This window comes from Astyanax mexicanus, chromosome 5 (assembly GCF_023375975.1).
Source record: "Astyanax mexicanus isolate ESR-SI-001 chromosome 5, AstMex3_surface, whole genome shotgun sequence".
Classification (NCBI taxonomy): Eukaryota; Metazoa; Chordata; class Actinopteri; order Characiformes; family Acestrorhamphidae; genus Astyanax; species Astyanax mexicanus.
In genome coordinates, this window is record NC_064412.1 from 5,183,765 (window position 1) to 5,209,742 (window position 25,978).

Below are 25,978 nucleotides of genomic sequence, written 5' to 3' on the forward strand. Positions count from 1 at the left end.
ACAAAATGAAGAATTTCTGTACAATTCTATACAAAAATATCTTAATTTAATAGTTGTGTTCAATGAAAGGCAAATACTAACCATGGTATAGAATTAAAGGGTTGTCTGTATAACCACACCACCACCACATGTAGTTTTCTATTATCTTATTTATGAAAGACCATCATCCAGTCCAATACATCTTCAGGCAGCCCAGACAGATTACTCTCTCATTAACAGCAGAACACCCTATGTAGTTACTACGAATAGTAGCATATGTTAAAACCCCCAAAAGAAATAAAGACAACACATGACATGTATTTATCGCTTTATTATACAGACAATGTGGAAAATTACTGTGGCTGCTGTCCTCTGCCACGACCAAAACCACCTCTCTGTACAAGAAAAAGAAAAAAAGGAAGAATTTAGCATATTATGATCTTATCATATTGGTTAGTAATGAAACACTTCACACCAGACATGGTAAATGTGCTGCTTGACACTCTCCTACACTATGTAGCCCTGTACATCAAGGGTCTTACTAGTTTATAGGCACAAAAAAAAAAATAAAAAAAAAAAAATAATGCTACTAATGTTTAAAAAAAAAAAAAAAATAGAAATAAAAAAACATGACAATGTAAGACAATATTAATTTTAAAGTAGAAATCTGATGTAAAATGAGGACAACCCACTTCGGTTCACCCCAGAATTCTAAAATACAGCACATTTAGCAGACGCTCCCAACAGATTTACAATACTTACAATGAGATAGGGGCATAGTGTTACCCATGCAAATAAATCTATATAACTCAAAGTAGCTCCACACTTCATAGGTAGCATTCTGAGGACCCTGACATTTAAAACGAGGCACTGGGAACTTGGAAAGTGCACAGATACTTTAGCAATAGCTTCAGATAATTCATTAAAAAACCCATTTATACAGACAGTGCCTTCAGCTAGTTCACGTGTAATGTGTACGAGAGGAGGAGAAGCTGGTGTGAGGCTAGTGCTTTGATATTTTGTGATCATAAAATATATGAAATATAAAAAGTAGGCATACATCACCGAGCATTTTCCTGAGCCCAAACCGGCAGGGCCCAAGGAAACTGGTGGGAAATCTCATCTCATTTCCACAGAAGCAATTTTGCAATCTGTTCCCCCATCCTACCCATTCGTTTATGCTAATTAGTCAACTTATCGTTACTCGTAATTCTACCAATGAAGTGTGGAGCTACTTTGAGTTTGTTAATGGTGTAAAAATAATAATTTCTTTGCATGGGAAACACTAAGCCATGATCACTAGCATTGTAAGCCTGTTGAGAGCATCGGCTAAAAGCACTGTATCTGAGAATGCTGGGGGTAAATGCTAACTGATAAAAAAAAAAGAAAGAAAAGAAATTATGTATATTATGGTGGTACTTCTGGTGTGAAATGGGCTTTAGATTACTACAACTATCAATTCAGACAAAGTACTTACAAACTGGAATTCTGTAGCAGCTCCTGCACCTGCTTCAGCCTTCTTGTCTGCTCCAGCTACAGGAACACAAAACATACATTAGGTTGGTCCACAAGCTACACAAATATAATCCACAGAAATAAAGATCTGCTCTGTAGATTTGTTGTTACAGAGAATATTAGTTTATTGTTCATGACCGTACAGCCCTTATTATTGCAATAAACAATGTGATTTTTAAGGACAACCTATTTGTACACTGCCTGGGCCAAAAAAAAAAAAAAAAAAGTCTCCACCTGGATTTAAGTAAGTAAATGATGTGGGGTTGATGCTGCAGTTGGTCTGCAGGTTTAGGTTCAGCAACAGTATGTGCTGAAAGAATGAGGTCAGCTGACTACCTGAATATACTGAATATAGAGCAGGTTATTCCATCAATGGATTTTTTCTTCCCTGACGACACAGCCATATTCCAAGAGGACAATGCCAGGATTCATGGGGCTGGAATTGTGAAAGAGTTCATTGGATTGGATTGTCAATGGATTGTACACCACAGAGTCCAGATCTTGACCTCATTGAGAATCTTTGGGATGTGCTGGATGGAGAAGAGCTGCTTTGTGCAGCGGTCAGACTCTACCATCATCAATGCTGCTGCAAGATCTTGGTGAAAAATGAATTAATGAAACACTGGATTGAAATAAATCTTGTGACGTTGGAGAAGCTTATGGAAATAATGCCACAGTGAATGTGTGCTGCAATCAAGGCTAAAGGCGGTTCAACCAAATATTAGTGTGAGACCTTTTTTGGTGGCCAGGCAGTATAATTATAGTTTGGGAAACATATTTTCTCTTCACCTACTGCAGAGACTAATATTGAAATACATTAGGTATAGATGATATAATGATCAAATATTGATGTCACGTCCATTCATTGTACAATAAGTAGTACTCATTTCAGAGTTGGCCAGCATTTAACAGTAGCCTGTACTTACGGGGAGCAGCAGATCGCCTGTATGCATCTCTGTCTCCCTCTCCACGGGCCAGGCGAGCTGGTCTTTCTCCCTCCAGACCTTTAAGAGAAAACACACAACTCAGATTATTATAGTTCTGTCAAAGTAATTTCATTCAAATAGAAAAAAAAAGCAACACAAATGAATAGATATCATCATACCCTTGGGGCGTGGCCTGGCTGTCTCGGGGCGAGTCTGGCGACGGAGGGTTGCGGGCACGATCTCTGGTGGCAGGTGCAAGAAGTCCCTCAGGTACTGGATGCCCTCGTTGGTCAGGTACCAGTAGAAGTGGCGCCAGGCGAACTGCTCTTTCACGTACCCGCAGGACTTTAGAGACTGTAGAAAAACACAAAATAAGATTGTTGCAACCAGAAATAAAGCCCTTAAATAACCACATGAAGTAAACAATTCAGACACAGCCTAAAATAACTGCCCCAGACAGCAAAGCTGCTTCTTACCAGAAAGTAATACTGAAGGCCACACCGTTCCCAGAGTTGCCCTTTGTACCATTTTTCAGCAGCTTATGAATTGCATAATCACGCTGTAATATAAACTAGTTGTAGAGCTAATTAAAGCTTGTAACGTGACGCGCTTACTGCACCGGACCACTGAAGGTTCTTACAAACGTACCAGATGTACAAGACCACCAGGGTTTCACAAACGTATGAAAAAACAGCCAATGGTATTCCCAGAAACTGAGAATTGATAAAGTATATCCATCAATCAACCTTTATTTTGACTCGACAATACATTACGGGTAACCCTCTTTTTTTATTTTATATGTAGCCGAGCATTTACAAAAACAGGGATTGACATGCCAATGAAAATGATAACTTCATTTAATCCTTTTAAACTAAAATAAAAATAAAAGTGAATAAAAAAAGATTAAAATTAAACTTGAGGTTTACTTAGTAAGGAACTTAAGATAAAAAGATGACTATATTAACAAAAAAGTAAGAATTAAACAAACTTATAGTATTTCTTTTTAATAAGTTCTATTAAGGATAGAATAATAAGAAATATATAGGAACTAAAACAAGAAATAAAAGCTAAGAATAAATAAGATCACAAAAAAGGTACAGGCTGTCTGAAGGTGGTTAGATTTTTAAAGGTTTGAAATGAGAGTGACAGCAGTGAGTTTTAGAGTTTCCGGTAGTGAATTTCTGCTCAAACCACCACATGCTGGTACAACAGACTAACACAGCAAAAAAACAGTAACAAAATAAAAGAATCAAATAAATAAAATGCTCAGTAGTGTTGTGTACACACACTGCACAGATGAGTTAAAGGCTGGGGCCACATTCTGTCTGCATCCAACAAAATTAGTTAACAGTCCTTAAAATTAATTCTTAATTTTATTTCTCCCCAATTCAATTACAAGTCAATTAAGTCAATTACAGTACCAATCCAATCTTCAGGACTCGCCAATCACCATTAATGCCCCCAATCCCAGGAGGTGTTAAGTCAGTCACTGTGTCTTTTCCTACTGCCAGCATCACTGGGTTGCACTCAGAAGAAAGTGCAGCAACTTTGCACTGATACATCTGCTCACAGACACCCCACTCCCAAAGTGATGCTGGTGAGCACAGGTGAGGGGATTGAGAGCCATCTACCCACCCAGAAAGAGACAGATTCGCTCCTTCTTCAGGGTGCTGATGGAGAAGCAGCGTGACCCGTGATACAAACAGGCTTTTCCCAGATCATATGAATACAGTTTGTCTAAAATTATTCATCCTAAAAAATAAATTGATAAATAATGACCAAGTTAGCAGCACAGCCCTGACTTTATTTTAGCCTTGATCATTCAGGTTTAAAATCAGGTACCTACTGGCTTTTTTTTTTTTAAACCACTTAAAACATCAGCTATTTTCACAGAGGACACCAATTAAGTAACCCGACCTGCTCACTGCATTTAACCTCATCTTCATACCCGACAACAGGAGTCCCACCAGATCAAGATGCAAAGACTAGTATATTCAAAGCAACACACTAAATCAGACATTTTGCCTTTCTACAATGTGTGGTACTGAAGTTCGAGATTTAGATATCATTTAAATTAGAACCAGAACAAGCTTGCCCAGAACTCACCTGCATGGCCTTCATCACGTGAAGGTTGGGCACATTCTTGTCAGCGAGCTCCGGGTGCTTTGCCAGGTGGACATCTTTCTTGGCCACCATGACGCCCTCTTTGAAGAGGAGCTCATAGATAGCAATGCGATTCTTCTTGGGCATCAACATCTGAAGAAACAAAAGTAGATCTGCTTAGTACACTATTAATTAAACTAGTCTAAGCTAGTTCCAGTGAACCTAACAACTTTTTTTTTAAAAAACACTTAATAAACAGAAATATAAAATGTGCATGTAAACAGCATCTACCATCTCCAGACGAAAGCATCAACAGAACAAAGAACGTGCATAGTAAGCATCAGTAAGCAAGTGCATTCATTTTGGATGAGTTCAATTGGAGTTTAAGATCAATCTAAAACTAGTCTGCATCGGAATCTGATCACTGAGAACATAGCATTTCTTAATGTAAAGACGTTGAAGAATAAGTATAGTAGGATCAAACTAGGCCTGGACAATATGGTACTGGTAATCTATTAATATAAATTTTACATTTTGTTTTTCTAATCATGCACTGTCAAAGCTGATGACATTAAATATATTACATCAATATCCAGACAGTTTGACTATACAGAGTAAGGGTTCGTTATATTTACGATATTTCAGGATATGAGAAAACATTGTATTTTAAAAAAATGAATCACGCATATACTGCTAAAATAATATAAATTGAATTTTTTATTTAGTGTAAAAATAACTTTAAACATTGAATAGAAACAAAAAAATATAAATTTAACCAAGACCCTGATTTTGTATGTAAATACTGTAACCAACATATTTAGTGCATGTAAACTGCAAACAAACGACTAACAGAAAATCAGGGTATTCCTTTTTCTCCAGTTTTCAGCAGAAGAAAAATAATGTACGGTTCTCATTTCCCATTATATATCTACAACAGACGGATGATATCTGTCCAGTATCATTAATTTTACTTTTATCTTGTATATAATGGAGATGGAGTGCATCATTAATATCATGACATACTGGATCATTGACTTCTGTTACAATCTAAAGGATATTCTTGCATTTTGTCATATTGTCAAAAGTATCATTATTGCAAATATACCTTAAAATATAGTGATAAGGCCCTAAAATAATATCACCCACCCAAACCATTCATTTTCGGATGAAACACTAAAAAGTTGTCCTCTACCTTTCGGACACGAAAGGTAACGTTACACAGACATTATTGCACATAGCTAGCTTACTATTGTGCATAAGTACACATGAATATGTAGCTAAATAAAATAGGAAAACATTAAATTAACGCTAAATTACTTAATTTAGTTATTACTGAAACCACAGAACATTGGTTTAGTATACTTCAGTAGGTGGTTTACTCAAGTTAGCTAGCATTAGCAACCTTAGCTACTTGTTTCAAATTATTTTACTCATTTAGCCCAAAGTCACAGTAATACAATAACCATTAAATGAACCTGAACTTTTGAATTATTAGCTAAATGTCATAATTCGGCATAAAAGCACGCTCTGTTTCAGGCAGCAGCTCCTCTACACTGTGGAGCTCATAGTTAGCTTACTAGCTAACTAGCTAGGGGACTTAGCATGCTAAACATTAGCTTCCTATACAGTTAATACCTCTTTAATTTTAATTCAAAAATAGTTTTTAAGCCCAGCAAGCAAATATTCGTGTATTTAATGCTTTACCCCACTGCCCCAGTCAGTTATCAGCGAGTATCCTTAGTATTACTGATCTCTGAACGGTAAGGAAACACTGAACAGCAGCGCTAGCGACGCCTCAGCAGCGCACTCAGATACTATTCCTAAAATATTACATTTAACTAAACATATCTACCGAAATACTGATATTCTCACACACAGTAGAGTGTGTTTATACAGCACGGAGGGGAAAGTCGTTATAAAACAGCGGGATTATTCAGATATTTGGAGGATTTGAGGTTCAGCGCTCGGCCTACCTTTACACTCGCTCAGAGACCGGAGTCGGAAAGGACCGCTGCTGGAACTCGCCCGGTACTGTAGAGAGGAGCGGGTCACGGAGCCAGCAGCGCCCCCTGCAGCTCCGGAGCTTTATAACGGCCGCGCTCAGTATTGCGGCAGTACTGTTATATAGATGGAATGATGGATAGAAGAATGGATGAATGGATTAAGTATATGTTTTTAAAGTATATTTAACATTTAACTTAAAATTAAAATATTTACTTAAATACATACTAAATGTGCTATTTTGGAACAACTTATGCAAACTTAAGTAGATTTAAGCATGTGTTTTTTAAACATTATTTTTAATACGCTTGAAGTATATTGTAAATGTACTACTTTGCGTATTGATGCACATATTATGTACACCTTAATGACACTGGAAAAATACACAGTATTTAATACCAATATATATATATATATATGTATATATATATATATATATATATGTATCTTCTTTCAACACATCATATAATGTAAAGCATATTGCTTAAAAAAATAATTTTATGGTAATACTGAGAATGTATATTTAATGTAAAGTTTTGTAAAGTATATTAAATTAAAAATGTAGTTTTAGTATTTTTTACCAAATTTGAACAACAATATTTTTAAAAATATATATTTATTGTATTTACATTTGATTGTTTGTTTGCAATGTTTATGCATGCACTAAAAATGATGCACGTAAGGTTTATGGTAGATATTTATGTTACTTTTGTTATATTTCTTATTTGGTTACAGTGTAGATGGGAAAACAATTAAATCTTAATGACATCTTAAATCAACCTTTATTTAACATATATAATAATAGGCATCGTCTGCATTAAACTAACGTTCATTTAAATGTCATATTTGCAATAATATCGCCATTGCAAAAAGAAAAACACACTCCATATTAAAATATATTGATATATTTTTTTAAATCTATATTTACTGTATTTACATTTGATTGTTTGTTTGCAATGTATAAGCATACACTAAATATGATGCACGTTAGTTTTATTAGATTTTTTTTTATTTTATATGTTGTTTTTGTTATTATTCTTACTTTGTTATAGTATTATTACTTTTATTTTATTTTATATTAATATAAAACAAAATAAAAAATAAAAATAAAATACCGTGAGATATAGTGAAGATATAATTTTAGGGCCATTTATCGCCCACCCCTTTAGGCTAATAATGCTCAGTATGTGCACTGAGGCTGCACACCGCCTCACAGGCACGTCTTTACCATGAGAATAATGGCTCCAGTCATGAATATGTAAGAGCCTCCCTCCTGCTGCTGGACCATCCCCCATCTGCTGCTGCGCCTCCAGCCTCACCACATCACTTCTAGCCGATGTGCTCTCCACCAGGACCTGGGGCTTTTCCAAGGAAAGGGAATAAAAAGGGATCACTGTAAGGAGGAGGCTGGATTCTCGCCATTCTGTCTCTGGTATGTTTTGGCAGCCTGGTGCTGATGCTGAAGTGCTGCTGATGCTGATCTGCTGCTGCAGTGGAGCTCAGGCACTGCTGCTGCTGCTGATGCTGCTGCTGCATGGCGGAGCATGGGGATATAGATACTGTAGATAATAGATCAGAGCGTGTGTTCAGGCTGAGGGGTTATTAGGATATGAAGAGGCCAGTTTAACAGGCTTTGTTGTGCTCAGAGGGTCTAAATGAGGGTCTCTGACTGTGTTGCTGGGTTTGTTCTGCTGTTGGTTTCGTGCTGTTCCTGTGTGTTCAGTCAGAGTTACAGGGTGCATGTGGCTGCCTGGGCTGTAAGAGGATCCTGCTTATAAATTAGTGATGGGCTTTAGCCAAAATACTGACGACTCTGAGGCTCTGTGTCCATTTGTGAGACAACATTCAGCCTAATGAATAGAAGTAATTTAATTATATAGTATATGGTAATGTAACGTTTTATGTGTGTGTTTCAAAGTGTGTTAAATACAGTTGTTTGTTTTATTTATATTGACTTTTTGGAGTGAGTTATGCAGGAAAAAAAATTAATTCCTGTAAACAAATGCATTCCCTGATAGAATAAGGATCAAGAATCAAGGCTAGTTAATTTATATAGCACCTTTCATACACAACGTTCATTCAAAGTGCTTTATAAAAAAAAAAACATGACAATAAAATATATATATAATAATAAGAATAAAACATGACTAAAATATGATTCAAACATGATTATAACAAAGAAAATTCAATAAACATTAATTGTTTGGTTTTATTACATATTTTTACCCTTTATTACTTCTTAAAGAGCCCAGAACTATTTATGACTATTGATACCAATTAAAAAAATAAATAATTTGTGTTTGTTTTAGCTGTTTCAGTAATTAAGTAATGTGGAATTTAATTTGATTATCAATTTGATAATACAGGTATTTTTAAAAAATAATAATTGCTTTGGTATTTACTAAGTTAAAATAAATGTCCTACACAAGTAGAGCTGGTTGATATTACAATAATATACAGCTCTAAAGGAAAATGTATAAATGTATAAATATTTTTATCTGTAGTTTATAGAATAAAATATAGAGTAAAATGTTGATGTACTCAAACATTTACCTATACATAGCAAAATCAGAGAAACTGCTTTAGAAAGTTGCATATATGAATATGCAAAAAATATATATATAAACAAAAAATGCTGTTTTAAGTAGACATTTAGCTCCGTCTTTTTGTGTGTTTTTCTGAGTTTTTAAAAGTTTTTTTATTGTCTCTGTGCTACTACTACATGTCTGGTGTAGATCTTATTTATATCCTAAGGATATTTTAATCGTAAATATGTGTGGCAGCAAACAATATCATGTTTATTCCTGTGGTATTTTTATATGTACCATTATATCTTATCCTTCTTTTGTAACTTTTGTGTACTATACATACCTGCTGCTGGATGTCTAGAATTTCCCCTCGAAGACCAATAAAGTATCTATTTATCTATCAATTCATTAATAAGTAAAACAGAATGTGTAACACTGAGTTTATAAAAGTATTGAGGCCATATTAAGGCAGCTGTGGTTTTATGTTTTCTGGATACAATCCGGGTTAGCACCCGAACATCCCTTTCAGACAGCTTCCTCTTACAGCGTCCACAGTTAATCCTGTTGGATGTGGTTGGTCCTTCTTGGTGGTATGCTGACATTACCCTGGATACCGTGGCTCTTGATGCATCACAAAGACTTGCTGTCTTGGTCACAGATGCTCCAGCAAGACGTGCACCAACAATTTGTCCTCTTTTGAACTCTGGTATGTCACCCATAATGTTGTGTACATTGCAATATTTAGAGCAGAACTGTGCTCTTACCCTGCTGATTGAACCTTCACACTCTGCTCTTACTGGTGCAATGTGCAATTAATGAAGATTGACAACCAGGCTGCTCCAATTTAGCCATGAAACCTCCCACACTAAAATGACAGGTGTTTCAGTTTCATTGTACAACCCCTGTATTTATTGTAGCAGGTCCAGTTTGAACCTAGTCCTGGTGTTTCTATCTGTCTTCAGGACAGTTTCCTGATCGTTTCATGCTCCGTGAGTTGAGCCCACCTGCTAGACTGACCGTTTGTGTACTGTTGGCTCTGCTTGGTGCTTTGTCATTGTACGCACTAATGAAATTGACACTAGCAGGGGAAACATCTTTGATTTCATTATGCTGAGAAGCGTCAGCGTGCTCTGGGCCTGCTCCCTGCTTTCATTCTGCAGCAGTTCTGATTGACTTGTAAATAGGATTGTCACAGGATGAGAATTAATGAGAATGAAGTCGTTGTTTATGCCTTGACTTATTTAATTAAACTGCAAAAGCCATCTGTTGTTGCAGCTGAATGTGCTTCAACACTCGGCTTCGTGATTTGAGTAGAAGTTGAAGTGTTCTTTTAGATTCACACTTTAGTAGAGGTAGTAAAGTATGCAATTTTTTTTATTCTTATCATCCCTGATATCTTATTAGCCACACTGATCATAGATGAGCACTTGGTAGTTATAATATACAGCTCTGGAAAAAATTAAGAGACCACTTCAGTTTCTGAATCAGTTTTCTGTTTTTGCTATTTATAGGTTTATGTTTGGGTAAAATGAACATTGTTGTTTTATTCTATAAACTACAGACAACATTTCTCCCAAATTACAAATAAAAATATTGTCATTTAGAGCATTTATTTACAGAAAATGAGAAATGGCTGAATTAACAAAAATATACAGAGATTTCAGACCTCAAATAATGCAAAGAAAACAAGTTCATATTCATAAAGTTGTTCAAACGAGTTCAGAAATCAATATTCAGTGAAATAACCCGGGTTTTTAATCAGTTTAATAGTTTTTCATGCATCCTGGCATCATGTTCTCCTCCACCAGTCTTACACACTGCTTTTGGATAACTTTATGCTGCTTTACTCCTGGTGCAAAAAATCAAGCAGTTCAGCTTGGTTTGATGGCTTGTGATCATCCATCCTTCTCTTGTTTAAAATCAAATAAACTCATAACTTTTAAGTGATCTCTTATTTTTTTTTCATAGCTGTATATAGCTTTAATAATTACAGGCTGTAATCCTGTATATGTTTCTCTGCATACTTTATTATTATCATCCTCCTTTTACCCTGTTCTTTAATGGTCTTATATGATTAATGTAGCTGAAAAATGAACAGTGAGTGTAGAAACTAGGAGGTGGTCATAATACAGTAGTTTGGGATTTTGTTTTATAAATCATTGGTTGTTCAGATCAGCAACTTAGGTTAAATATATCATATAGCAGATGAACACAGTGATATTTGAGAAGTGAAATGAAGTTTATAGAATTTACAGAGAGTGTGCAATAATTCTTTAAACTAAATTATGTTTAACTGAAATTGCTGATCCGAAAAAAAAAAAACACAGTACAAGTACAAGTTTCTCATTACTCTGCTTAGAACACAAAGGTCAGAGGACAGGGTCAGCTGTAAAATGGCTAAGAGTGTTAAATGGAGTGCTTAAGGTCCAAACTGTGGCAGCTTGGTTGACCCAGCTATTGAACCCACAACCCTGCGATCAATATCCCAGCACTTTAATCGCTGAGCCACCACCATGCCAAAAAGCATTTGTTCTCCATATCAACAAATCAAACCATTATCTTCTGTGTGGAATATACTCAACGCCAAATTATATCATTTAATAATAAGTAGTTTTTTTTTTTTCAGGTAATGTGCCCTGTAATTATGTCAGTTAATTCATCATTTGGGGTGGGATGAATTATCTGTATTGTGATATATTGTCTCATGTTTGTTTGTAATACATCAAATATCAATATTTGTATTGTAACATAGAGCTGTAAACTCCCTAAGACTCGCCCCCAGTCTGACTTACTAAAGTTACTACTTCATTAGTCCACATGGTGGGAATATAATCAAATTAATGACTGGTTTAAAAAATACAATCAACAAGGAAAAGTTGTGAGAATAAAGTTGCCACCGGTAGCCTAGCCTATATTGCACGTTGGCTTTGGCTCTGGCTCCCCCGCCATGAGACGCCTCCATGTTGGGAGAGTGTGCAGTGCTTCGCAGAGGTTGTAGAGCCTTTTGAAACCCTATGCTGATAGTGTATTTTTTATATTATGATTAAAAAAATTAAGAAAACAAGTTGATCAGGAAAAAACATTTGTGTCACCATCAAACAGTGAATTAGTATTCATAACCTCGCCCATCTTGGCTCGCAACTGCCCGGATTTTTACTTTCTGAACCTGGACTACCCACCTCTGTGTGTAACTATAGGTTTACATAGGATCTCCAGTGGATTTTGCGTTTTACAGAGACTCTAAGACTAGGTCAGTGTCTGAACTGCACTTAGCAGGGCATTATTACACATATTGTAAAGTTACATAATACATTGCAAAGAATTACACTTTAAAAAAAAATTCTAGATTTTGTCCATCCCGCTGCCTCCTGGTGTTGTAGAGCCTTTTGAAACCCTATGCTGATAGTGTATTTTTTATATTATGATTAAAAAAATTAAGAAAACAAGTTGATCAGGAAAAAACATTTGTGTGATCAGGAAAAAACGCCCATCTTGGCTCGCAACTGCCCGGATTTTTACTTTCTGAACCTGGACTACCCACCTCTGTGTGTAACTATAGGTTTACATAGGATCTCCAGTGGATTTTGCGTTTTACAGAGACTCTAAGACTAGGTCAGTGTCTGAACTGCACTTAGCAGGGCATTATTACACATATTGTAAAGTTACATAATACATTGCAAAGAATTACACTTTAAAAAAAAATTCTAGATTTTGTCCATCCCGTTGCCTCCTGGTGTTGTAGAGCCTTTTGAAACCCTATGCTGATAGTGTATTTTTTATATTATGATTAAAAAAATTAAGAAAACAAGTTGATCAGGAAAAAACATTTGTGTCACCATCAAACAGTGAATTAGTATTCATAACCTCGTCCATCTTGGCTCGCAACTGCCTGGATTTTTACTTTCTGAACCTGGACTACCCACCTCTGTGTGTAACTATAGTTCTACTATTACGACTCCGGAAGCAAATTTAGTTAGTTGAATTATTTAATGTTTGAACAAAATATTTGTAGGCGAAACAAGTACACGTATATGTTCGTGAAAGTCGTATAGAAACAATTTCATGTATTAGAGTCTTTGGCGTAGGCCCGTCATCGGCCCAGGGCTTGATACATCTGGGCTCTGCAGATCCTGTCGTACACTGAAGACAGGGCGGAGCCAACCCCCGGGCAACCAAACGGGACCAACCTGGAGGCGGCGGGGAGGGAGGAGGGGAAGAGCGACCAACAGCGTCTGAAATGCAGCAAGGTACTGAATGAGTGATCGTTATTTAAAGCAGAAGAGAAAATCTGATTGGATAGGTAATTAGGTGACGTAGCATTGGAGTCTATAGTAGAACTTACGCTGCGCTTTCATGTTTACATAGGATCTCCAGTGGATTTTGCATTTTACAGAGACTCTAAGACTAGGTCAGTGTCTGAACTGCACTTAGCAGGGCATTATTACACATATTGTAAAGTTACATAATACATTGCAAAGAATTACACTTTAAAAAAAAATTCTAGATTTTGTCCATCCCGCTGCCTCCTGGTGTCACAGTGCTGTTATCCAATCAGAGGCGATATGTTTGCATGTATGAATATTCATGAGCAAGATGCGAAATCCTATCGTTCCCTCCACTCCTCCACCAGACTAAAGCAGTGTTATACCGGATCACTTTTTTTCACCAAAACCAGCTTACATTGCATTCATTCATTCTTGAGACAACAACTAGGCATTTTAATATGAATAATAAAAAAAACCCGATGGAATGAGACCTTTAAAAGCATGATTTATGCTAATTACGAGTGGCTATAAATACGTTGCTTTGTTTTGATGAGCCCTGGATTAATCTACTTGCTTATTATATTGAAAACAGTTTATTTGGGTGAGTAAAACATTTTTGTTTATTTAAAGTAAGCTTAGATTTCCACTGTTTTGACTGAACTGGCATGTTTTGGCGTTAGCCTGCAAACCAATATATATATATATATATATATTAGCCTCACTGTTAATTAAGCCGCAGTGTTCAAAGCATGTGAAAAAATTGCAGTAATATTGTATTGAGAGATGTCCCACTCCTATACAGTACATTTAATGTCATATACCAACTATATAGAATAGCAGCTACACTCGATTTCCTTCTACAAAGAACGCTTTTCATTTCAAGCATCCCTCATTAGCCTAAATCATCTAGGGGTAGGAAAATGCCATGTTTTCCATGATTTCTTGTGTAGAGGTGAACTGGGGTTAAGTGTCAGACTGAAGGCTGCAGCAGTGATGCTTTTTCTCAAGATTTTGACTCCTTGGTTAATAATATATCTCACTTGTAATGCTCCTCTTGGGGCTCTTTTAGTCTTTAGGACCAGCAACCTTTCAGTCACCCCGATGAACCCCGCAGCCTCTGAGCCATCTGTGGCCTAACTACCAACTACACTTATGAAATTAGATGGAGATGAGGCTGGTGTGTTGTCTCATTGAGAAGAATCTTGTTTTCATAGACCAAGATGAAGCTGTAGGCCTGGTATTAAGTCTGGACCAGAGTCTGCACTAAGCTTTGTGTGTTTGTTGCTATGGATGCAACCAAAAAAAAGGTCTCACACGCTAATATTTGGTTGGACCACCTTTAGCTTTGATTGCGGCATGCATTCGCCGTTGCATTGTTTCAATAAGCTTCTGCAATGTCACATTTTTTATTTCAATCCAGTGCTGCATTAATTTATTCAACTTTCAGCAAGATCTTGCAGCAGCATTGATGATGGTAGAGTCTGACCACTGCACAAAGCAGCTCTTCTCCATCCAGCACATCCCAAAGATTCTCAATGAGGTTAAGATCTGGACTCTGTGGTGAACTCTCTCTCAATCCATGTGTGAAAATGATGATCTCATGCTCCCTGAATCCTGAACTCTTTCCCAATTCCAGCCCCATGAATCCTGACATTATTATCTTGGAATATGAAGAAAAAGAGAAAAAGATCCATTGATGGAATAAGCTGGTCTATATTCATTATATTCAGGTAGTCAGCTGACCTCATTCTTTCAGCACATACTGTTGCTGAACTTAAACCTGCAGATTAACTGTAGCATCCACCTCACATACTTTAATCTTAGTTAAATCCAGGTGGAGACTTTTGTTTTGGCCAGGCAGTGTATTTTAAACCGATATTTGCTGGAAAAATGTATTATAAGCTGGAAAAGTACCAAACGACTCTCTATGCTACTTCAATTGGCCAACACTGGCTGAACTACTTAAAAATAGATTGATTTAAGGTAGTTTTTTTAGTTAATTGTATTAGTTTTAAAATGCTTTTTTATTTTATCTGAATGTATGATGGCTGAAATATTAATAATGGAGGAGAGAGAACGTATTGATTAACCCTTTCAGCTCCTGCACCAATTACAATGGACATCATGTATTTTCTTTATTTTTATATGTTTTGTTGCACGTAACACTGTTTGAGAGCTGTATAAACACGTTTTTAAACCAATGAAACGATGCACTGGAAAAACAGTAGTACTAGAGCAACCGAGGCAAAGTAACAGCTAATTTTTACTAATTTAGTGTGGTTTATTATGTTTTTTATTGTTTATGGATGGTTTATGAAACAAAAAGGTCAATATGAACTCTAAAATATTACACACATGCGTCTAATGCAATGGAAATAAAAAAGCTAGTAGAGTATTAGAGTTTCACTTTCTGTGCATTTTTTCAGCACTGGAGATAATTCAGATCTGAAAGGGTTAATAACTTAAAATCTCTAAGTAGGCATGTACTATAGATACAATTCAGTTGGTCATTTTGGATAGCAAATATACATTTATATTTTTATTGTGGTCATGTAGATCTGGGTCAGTACTTTTCTGCACAATTAATCAATTTACACTCTTTGTGTACATCACTTATCTATTTTTATTCTCTATCTCTCTATCTTCTTTTGCTATTTTGATATATTTGGATTGTCTTCTGATTAGGACTGAATAGCTGGTTATTTTGATGACTGGTAGCAGATTGAGCTGAGGTTGGAGCAGATGACGCATGCCTGTGGGGTTCGAGTGCTTTGTTTGTCATGCAGCAGGAGCACGCAGAATACATTATGGATTTTGGTGAGTCATCTCAGAATGAGATTTCAGTCAGTGGCATTTCAGATACAGCATCTGTAGAAGGACCTTAATTAGTGCTGTCAAATTTAGCGTGTTAATATGTAAGGATTTATTTTTTAAATGTACATTTTATTGTTTTATCATTTAACAAGTTTTGTTTTTAACATGTTTCATTTAACAATACACACACTGAGATGTTACAGCTTAGTTCAGGAGGTATGTTACTTTTTATTTATGTTAAAATATGGATTAAATCTCATAACTAACTTTCACTCTGTCACCCTTCCCTCTTCTCGTTGTACTGATTCTCTCTCTCTCTTTCTCCAACACAAAGCGTTAGGGGTGTGACGAGACACTAATATCACGAGACGAGACGAGACACGATACTGGGTTCACGAAAACGAGACGAGACGAGATTTAAAAATAAAATTTTAAAGCAAACGTCAAAAATGAAAAATGGCTTGAAAACTAGAGTCTTATTTGACAAAATCATATAGTGCAAACTTAACAGACTGGTTTCTCTAACACATTGATTTTATAAGAAATAGAAATAAGAGTAATAACAAAAAATAAAAAGTAAATCTTTTCTAGGTCTTATATAGTGCAAACAATAAGTGCAAACTACAACCAGTCATATTAAGACTATGCTTATGCTTGTATCAGCACCCCTACGTTTGCATACACCACAAACAGTACGTAGTTGCACTTCTGCTGTGTTGCCAGATCCCGCTAAAAAGGTCCACACTTAAATAATTTTTTTCCCGCGAGACAGGTCAAAGCTTGCAGAGAAATATCGTCACGTTTTAATCTCGCGAGATCTCCTACAAAGCATAAAAAAAAGTATAAGTAGTTTTCGAAACGCCTAAACACAACAGATTCCTTACTTTTTAAAATCTGTCCACATTAAGACATCATTTAAATCTGTTAAATCTGTTTCTGTCATTTTAAAGTGATGAAGGGCATGGCAGAAATAATAATTAAGTAATCAACCAATCAAACAAATAATCATCAGATTAGTCTATTGCAAAATAATCATATAATAATAGTTAAAGCACTATTTAAAAGTAAAAGTTGTATCACCGTTTAATGTCCTTTAATAAAACTGCAGGTTCCTCGTGTTTAATGCTTATGATCTCCCTGACAATTTTACTCAGCAGATTAGGAAATTCTAATGTAAAAACAATAGACACTACTCTGATATTTTATGATAAAAAAAATCATGCGACCGCCATTTTTAATTGAAATTGAAGCTGTAACGGGAAGACCTAGAAGCAAGTTCACTCTCAACAATGGCTATTACCACATTTAAAATTAAGGATGTAGAAAAAAATGGGCTGAAGAGGGATGTTGATTATCAAAAGCAGTGTTGTTAAAAGGATACAGCAACTGGATAGAGGGAAACATTACTAATATTGAAGGAAAGTTAAGGTTTTAGCCACCATTAGCTAACCTAGCTAATGCTAAATAGCTACATGCTGTATGTAATGGTAATTGCTTTTAGTTTAAATTAATTTTAGCTTTTAGGTGTAATATTGACAACATTGGGTTAGCTAATGCTTAAAGCTAGCGCGTTGCTAATACTGCTAGCCAGAGTTAATATACAGTTCTAATCCATACTATGGCAAAAACTACTCGACAAAGTAAAGAAAACTTTAAACGTATCCTCAAGTGCAGCCACCGCAAAAAAAAGACAATCAAAAACATTACAATGATGAAACTGGCTCTCATCAGGACTGCCCCAAGACAGGTTAACAGTACCTAAATGCTTCTTCACAGAGTATTTTGGTTTGTTTAACACTTTTAAGTTACTACTACTATGATTCCTTATGTGTTCCTTCATACGTCTGTATGAATTCAGTATTCATTTACAATGTAGAAAACTAATAGAAAAAAAAATAAAATGATTGAAAGATAAGATTTTTTCCAAACCTTTAAATGGTACTGAACTTTTTTTTTATTACATTTTTGTCTGAGCTTGCTTCTTGTATTTTCTCATTGATTTCTTGGATCTGTGGAGCTGAGCTTATCAAACAGATGCAGAGGACACTTGAAAGAGGACAGTCAGATATATCGATTTTTTGGCCGAGCCTTATCCAAGGCTTCAGATCTGTGCTGCATTCAGATTTAGGTTATTTATGCATTGATCATATCCTCAGAGACAAAGACGAAGAGGTTATGAACGAAATGAACGTATGAATACGTTTCTCCTGGCTGCTGTTTGTGTGTGTTTTTAGGCAGTAATCAACACTGCCTGAGGTTATGTAACAAACTACTACAGCATGTTTGCCTCGGGGAGAAGAGCCCTCACTGCTGGAGAACAGCCTGCCAGACTATTCATTTAATCCATGAGTCAGAATCTCCTGGTAGCAGCCCTCACCCTCCACAGAGCCGTTACTCAGCCAGGTTTAACATGAATAAATCACAACAGCTCTGCACAGTGATGTACAGTATCAGTGTCAGGAACTGGAATGACTGTACTTGGATTAGGAGTTTGAGCATAGATCAGGCCTAAAAAAAAAAAAATCCATCCTGACCCAGCCTGAGCCCGTGCACTTTCTGCCTAGGGCTGCACGATATTGGAAAAATTTTACACTGCAAATGTTTTTTTTCGCATCCAGACCGATAAAGAGCAGAGTCAACGCTGAGCACTCAAAACAAAGGAAAGGAAAACAGCAAAACAACAGTAATCAGCCCTTCAATCAGGCATTTAAATGTTTTTTTTTTTTTTTAAGTAAATAAGAAAACATTTTTTCTGGAATTGAAAGCGTGAATTCAGCTGTAACTGGAAATATCTGCATTGCAAAACTGTGCTGGACTGAAGTGCACAGCTTTCCACGCATGTGTTTACAAGCATGTACCCAACCATGCCCAGCCAAACTGAGCTTTTTAAAAACATTTCCAGGCTGTTTGAATGAGCAAAATCTGTTCAGAATGATGTTTTATTAACATTGCAACACTAAAGAAGAATAGACCTATTATGGTACAGTATTTTTCGCGCTACGAGGCACACTATCAACGAACGTCTGGTTTCTGGTCTGTTTTCATGCATAAGGTGCACCAGGTTATAAGACGCATTTTCATGAGGCACTATAAGGCACTATAAGGAAATTCTAATTTTGCAGGTCTCACTGCTGGGTGGTGGTGGTGGGGGGTAACTAACTAAGTTAAGTAAAGCTAAGCTAGGTAAACAAAACTGCAGACAACCCAAGTCTCCCTGAAGCTGCGGGAGTCTCCCGCATTTCGGTAGTGGCTCTCTGATGCCCGCGAGTCACATATAATCTCCCGGAATTCAGAACGAGTTCCCCAAACGCGCACACAGGCCACAGACTTTTTTTTCTCTAATCGCGTGTGGGAAGGAGAGAGAGAAAAGAGAGAGGGTTCTGATTGGCCCATTCTCTGCAAAAAGTCTGTGAGACAGCCAATCAGTTTTTAGTGTGGGCGGGCAGTGTTTTTCCCCCCTCTCGGACGGGATTTGTTGTGAGTGAGAGAAAGCAGATCATGGCGGAGGCATTATTAATAATTATTTTAATATGACATGAAATGTTTTTGATGATGTGCAATTTTTTGTGATGTTGTAACTGTCATTATTTGTCAAATAAATGCTTTTTTTCCAAAAAAAAAAAAAAGGAAAGCAGAGGCAGAGCCTCCCAAAAAGAAAAATATTTAAAACTCATTTCACCTCTGAATACTCTAAATTTAATTTTTTAAAAAGTAAAATTAATTAATATAAAAGTTTCGTTATCCTTTGGTGTGTGTGCAATTTTTTTTTTTGGGGGGGAGGGGGGGTCTTAACCTCCCTGAAATCAACTTTTGCAACTTGGGATGTCTGAAACTGTAATAAAAAGACTTGTTTTTAAAGTCAAACAAGTGCTGGGTGTGAATCTACAGAGATTTCTCTACTGAAAACTGTTTATTTCATTGAGTAAACTGCTTCCGTTTATTTGCAGTTTTTTGTTTTTGAAAATGTTTCCCAAAGCTTTAGTTTTCGTTTCCTTATGATCAGCATTATGAATGAGTTCCTGTGTTTGTTTGAGGAGAGATGGTTTCTTCAGAAAGGGCGAGGTGATATTTTCCACAGAGCAGCTCTCTTTGCTTTAGCTCTGTCCTTTTAAGACACTGTCAGTATTTATAGCTAGGAGGAGCTTCAGTCTTCAGTCTGTTAATTACTGATGGACTGGCATGTCCCTGGAAGGGTTATCAAAGTCCAGTCTGGATAAGTATGTAGGTGTGCCTGTTTGTGTGTGTGGCATTGGCAGAAAGGTGTGGTATACAGTTCTCTTGGATTTGACGGGTCTACTAAAGCATTTGAGCTGTGAAACACTTATCAGCTGGAACTGCAGCAGATCTTCCTTTTTTAGTCTGGAATTCTCAGGTGAGGCATCATCTCTATAAAAACAATCACCTAATATATTACATTTATACCATTCATACCAGAGTATATAATATAAAACAATCATATTAGAGTTTTTAATATTATTGTTACAATGATTTACATTTACAGAATTTGTCTGATGTTCTTATCCAGCGAAATTTACATTTGGATCATGTAAAATGTAAATGAAAGGCTAATTTTAAAATCTAAATGATAAGTGTTTTTTTTTTCAGTTGTTCACACATTGAGAATGTTGCTTATAAATATACATTTATATTAATATTTTAGATTTAGTTTATGCAATAATCCAGACATATTAGCTGTGGTCTTACAAAATGTAACATGGAGCAACCGTGATTTATCTAAAAATCAATTAATCTCCTTATATTTTTTCAGCAGTGTAACATGTTTATTAACAATATTTTTGCCTTTTGTAATTGATTATCTCCTATTGTTATTTGGTAAGTTACCTAAAATAAGATCTTTTTACATTGACTTCCATTGATAGTTAAGAAGAAGGTTTTATCTCCAAGTTTGTTTTGGAGATACATGTTTTTCACTGGACAGTGACAAAATACATATGAGTATACTTTTAGTTTTAGTGTTTTAAAAGCATTTTGTGGAACTACTAATGCAGCCAACTTTAGAAAGAAAGAATATCGTAATAGACAGTATTGTTGCCTATATTTGCTGTCCAAAAAATGTATTTTTTTCATTAATTCATTTATTTCAGTTTTTCTACACTATTTGAAATGCACTTTGTGAGCATTTCATGATACTGTATATCGATAAAGTGACTTTAACTTCATAGAGCTGCTAAATTAGCCCTTTTCTTGTAGGTTTAAATACGGATTTGTATTTAGCAGCATCTAGTTTGATGTATATTTGGACTCTTGACTGTTCAAACTGTTGTAGCATTAGGAATGTTGTGTATAAATATACATTTACAGCTCTAGAAAAATTTAAATACCACTTTAGTTTATGAATCAGTTTCTCTGATTTTGCTATTTATATTTATATGTTTGAGTAAAATGTATTTGTAGAAAATGAGAAATGGCTCAAATAAGGCAAAGAAAACAAGTTCATGTTCATAAAGTTTTAAGAGTTCAGAAATCAATATTTGGTGGAATAATCCTGGTTTTAATCACAGTTTTTATGCATCTTGGCATCATGTTCTCCTCCACCAGTCTTACACACTGCTTTTGGATAACTTTATGCTGCTTTACTCCTGGTGAAAAATTCAAGCAGTTCAGTTTGGTTTGATGGCTTGTGATCATCCATCTTCCTCTTGATTGTATTCCTCATGTTTCTTGTTGTCGTCTGGTTTTGTTTAGACATCAGGACTCTGGTGTTCTTTACTTTGTTACTTCTCTTCATACTTCTCCACTTTCACTCTGGAATTTGAGTGTTTCTCCCAAGGGTGTTGTGAGTTTCGTCTGCTGGTCAGGAAATTGGTTCCCTGGTTATTACTCTGCTGTCACCTTTCAGAGTTGCTTTAATCAATTGTGTATTGATTGAGTGTGCAGCTGGGTATAATAACTCTCCTGTGGATCATTGGGAATTCTCTCAGTGTTGGGTCCTGTGCTGTGGTTTGCAGGACTGGGGGTAGATTTGATAGAATTAGTGTGTTAACGTGTTGTGTTTCGGTATCTTGTGGCACTTGTGTGTTTATTTATAGTTGCAGTCTGTTTTTTTGGTTTATCTGGGTGATGAGGGACGTTATGTCATGATCAAGTGAAGAGAGTCAGGGAAGGTCAAGCATCGTCTGTTCTGGCTTTACGGACACTGAGCTGATAAGGGCTAAGGCTAATATGATGATGACCTTGTTAATTGCCATTTTAATATGTGAAGAATGTCTAACCAATAGTCATTTATTGTGGATAAAGATATGGGTGTTAGCTGACATTGAGCTGATAGCTGAATTCTGGTGTTCTGAAGTCGATACTGTATTTGTTCATACATAAGGTGCACCGCATTATAAGGCACATGTTAAGCAACAATAGTAAGGAACAAGGGTGTCCCATGAGTCACTTCTAATTTTAGCAGGTCTCGGTGCTAAAAGCATTATCTCTCAAAGACAAACAAGTGTTAGAAGTTAATCTACACAGATTTTTCCCCTAAAAACTGTTTATTTGGGTGGCTAAAGCGCTTCTGTTTTATTAACAGTAAGATTTTTGGTACTTTAGTGTGGTTAGCAGCAGTGCTAGCCACAGTTAGCAGCCCTTAGTGCTAATAAATGCCAGCCGATAGCGCTACACTGAGGAACCCTGAGTGTTCCAGTAAGTCAGGGTGCTATCAGCTAGCGGTTTGTCCATGCCCATGTAACTTGTTTTAACATGGTAAACACAGACTACTGTCCGATATACTCACCTCAGTATGGCGAAAGAGCTAGCGCTGCAGTTAGCGGCTAATGCTAATACTGCTCCAGCCTTAGTGCTTTACTGAAAGAATGGCTTTATTGCTTTTTACAACCTGACTGGTAAAATTCATACATAAGGCAAACCAGATTAAAAGGCGTACTGTCAGTTGTTGGAAAAATTAAAGGATTTTATGTGCGCCATATAGTGCAAAAAATTAAAGACCTATATAGTGAACTATAGCCACAATCCACATATTATATAAAACCCTAGAACACCTACTAATCTAAACAGCACAGTTCCCACCACAAAAGTATCCTGCGCTGGTCTGCATTGTTTTATTTGTTGATGTGAGGCTTGGATGGAGCTGCTCGGCCATGAAAACTCTATACCATGAGTCTCTCCACACTCTACTGTTGTTGATCTAATCTGAAGCTACATGAAGTTTGGAGGTGTGTAGTGAGTGATGAACTCTGAAGCTACATGAAGTTTGGAGGTGTGTAGTGATGATGAACTCTGAAGCTACATGAAGTTTGGAGGTGTGTAGTGATTGGTGTAGTGACTCTGCAGAAAGTTGGTGAACTCTGTGCACTATGCTCCTCAGCATCCGCTGACCCCGCTCTGTTATTTTACACTGACAGAGCACAGAGTCACTGTCGTTCATTACATTACATTACATTTGGCAGACGCTTTTGTCCAAAGCGACTTACAATATTGAAGTGCAAATAATAGAAGAGGTTAAGTACAAAAATAATAGAAGTTAAAAATAAAGCATCTATAGATAGGGCCTTAAGGAGGTCAGAGGGAAATAATGGGATAGAGGAGTAGAGAAGAGGTAGAAGGAGATGAGGTTAGAGTTAGTTAGTTTGTTAGAGGTGTTAGGAGAGTAAGTGCTCTTTGAAGAGCTCTGTCTTCAGGAGTTTCTTAAAGATTGCGAGAGATTCTCCTGATCTGGTAGTGGAAGGTAGTTTGTTCCACCATTGGGGAACTCTGTATGAGAACAGTCTGGATTGCTTTGTGTGAGTGTTTGGCAAAGTGAGGCGACGTTCATTGGAGGAGAGCAGCGGCCGGGAGGTAGCGTAAGCCTTCAGGAGCGAGTGCAGGTAGGAAGGAGCCTGTACTGTCATCACCTTATAGGCGATTGTAAGAGCTTTGAATTTGATGCGAGCAGCAACCGGTAGCCAGTGGAGCTCAATGAGCAGCGGAGTGACATGTGCCCGTTTTGGTTGGTTGAAGACCAAACGTGCTGCTGCGTTCTGAATCATCTGTAGTGGTTTTACTACGCAGGCCGGGAGGCCAGTTAGTACGGCATTGCAGTAGTCGAGGCGTGAGATTACCACAGCTTGTACCAGGAGTTGGGTGGCCTGTTGCGTCAGAAACGGTCGAATTTTTCCGATGTTGTAAAGCGCAAAGCGGCAGGATCGAGCAACTGAGCCCACATGGTGCGTGAAGAGAAGCTGGTCATCAACCATGACACCCAGGTTCCTAGCAACCTTTGTCGGTGAGAGAGAGAGAGAGAGTCAATGGTTATGGCAAAGTTGTGTTGAATAGAAGGTTTTGCTGGTATGACCAGAAGTTCAGTCTTTGAGAGGTTTAGTTGGAGGTGATGTTCCTTCATCCATGCGTTCCCAGTCTCTTCCACTGTGTTATAATATCACTGACAGTTGGCTGTGGAATATTTAGTAGTGAGTAGTGAAATTTCACGACTGGACTTGTTGTTGCACAGGTGCTGCATCCTATCACTGTACCACTGTGCTGGAGTTCACTGAGCTCCTGAGAGCCTGAGACCCATTCTTTCACTAATATTTGTAGAAGCAGTCCCAGCATGCCTAGCTGCTGCTTTTATTATTATATACCTGTGAATATGGAAGTGATTGGAAGCTGAGTTCATTGAATGATTTTGATGCAAATAAGCAAATACAAATGTGGCTCAGTGTAGAGTCATTGGTAGTTTAATCTACTCAATGCGATTGCAATCTCTTCACTGTTGCGTCTCTTAATTAACTCTTATTCGCTAAATCTCATTAGAGCCTTAGAGCACTTTAGAGAACTCAATTTGGAGATGATCAGATCTTCAGAATAGGGAAGGAAAGATGGCTCCTCTGGCTCAAATGCAATGAACCTTGACCTCCTGTGTGTCTCCAGGCAGTCCAGAGTTGGTTGATGCAGTTATCAGGTAACAGAAAGCCTGAATAATTGATCAGTGGCCAGGTCTATATATAGAGGAGAGGATATGACATGGCCAGCAGTGGTCGACTCTCGAGGAAAAGTGGCGTTCCAGCGTCTGGTCCAGAAAGGTGGGTTCTGAACTTCGGGAATCCTCATTAAAACGTGAGCCCTGCGTTTAACCCTCTTTAGCTTTCAGCACCTGGAACGTGTTTGAAGTGAAATCTATCGCTGTTGATTTTGGTTATCAGCAACCTATCGGTGAAACAGTAGCAGGGTTAAGAGTGTTAGCAGGTAGCCGGGCCGGGTCGGGGAATGACGAATGCGATACCCTGAGGAGAGTGAGATGAGCTGGCTGTGCACTCATGAGCTAGAGCAGGTGTCGTTTCCCTGTCAGTGTGGATGCATGCAGTAGCGGCGGGAGCTTTGGTGACCTTGGGTGCATTGATCTGCAGCAACATGAATGCTGCAGCGGAGGGGGTGCTGCAGTGATGCAGCAGTTTAAGGTGTCAGAGGTTATAATATAGATCCAGTCATCATAGATTATTGTGTGTCAAGTCCTATATGTATTAGGGGTGACTTCTGGGTATACAGTATTTGATTGTCAAATACTATATACAGCTCTGAATCAGTAAAACATTGTTGTTTTATTCTATAAGGCTGAAATATTAAAAAAGATGCAGAGCTTTCCAGACCTCAAATAATGCAAAGAAAACAAGTTTATATTCATAAAGTTTTAAGAGTTCAGAAATCAATATTTGATTGGAATAACCCTGGTTTTTAATCACAGTTTTCATTCATCTTGGTATGTTCTTCTCCACCAGTCTTACACACTGCTTTTGGATAAATTTATGCCTTTACTCCTGGCTTGTGATCATCCATCTTCTTCTTGATTATATTCCAGAGGTTTTCAATCTGACAAAATCAAAGAAACTCATCATTTTTAAGTAGT

General features: G+C 37.0%; 2 protein-coding genes across 6 annotated transcripts in view; one reads left to right on the forward strand and one right to left on the reverse strand.

Moving 5' to 3' along the window:
- Positions 1 to 6,643, reverse strand: part of rps10 (ribosomal protein S10) — a 532,411-nt gene extending 525,768 nt beyond the window's left edge. For 3 of the 4 annotated variants that reach the window (XM_049479516.1, XM_049479514.1, XM_049479515.1), the window contains exons 1-5: positions 6,497 to 6,643; positions 4,527 to 4,676; positions 2,600 to 2,774; positions 2,421 to 2,498; positions 1,457 to 1,512 (exon numbers count right to left, since the gene is read on the reverse strand). In XM_049479516.1, the coding sequence (XP_049335473.1) occupies positions 1,457 to 1,512; positions 2,421 to 2,498; positions 2,600 to 2,774; positions 4,527 to 4,676 (459 nt within the window). In that variant the 5' untranslated portion in view covers positions 6,497 to 6,643. Of the gene's footprint in view, positions 1 to 295; positions 375 to 1,456; positions 1,513 to 2,420; positions 2,499 to 2,599; positions 2,775 to 4,526; positions 4,677 to 6,496 lie in introns of those variants that run through there. The other variant, XM_007234289.4, reaches the window with a different exon arrangement.
- A 1,189-nt stretch (positions 6,644 to 7,832) lies between these two features.
- Positions 7,833 to 25,978, forward strand: part of pacsin1b (protein kinase C and casein kinase substrate in neurons 1b) — a 45,045-nt gene continuing 26,899 nt past the window's right edge. Inside the window, exon 1 of one of the 2 annotated variants that reach the window (XM_007234287.4) lies at positions 7,833 to 7,956. The gene's annotated coding sequence lies outside the window, so the exon portion shown is untranslated. Of the gene's footprint in view, positions 7,957 to 20,412; positions 20,504 to 25,978 lie in introns of those variants that run through there. The other variant, XM_007234288.4, reaches the window with a different exon arrangement.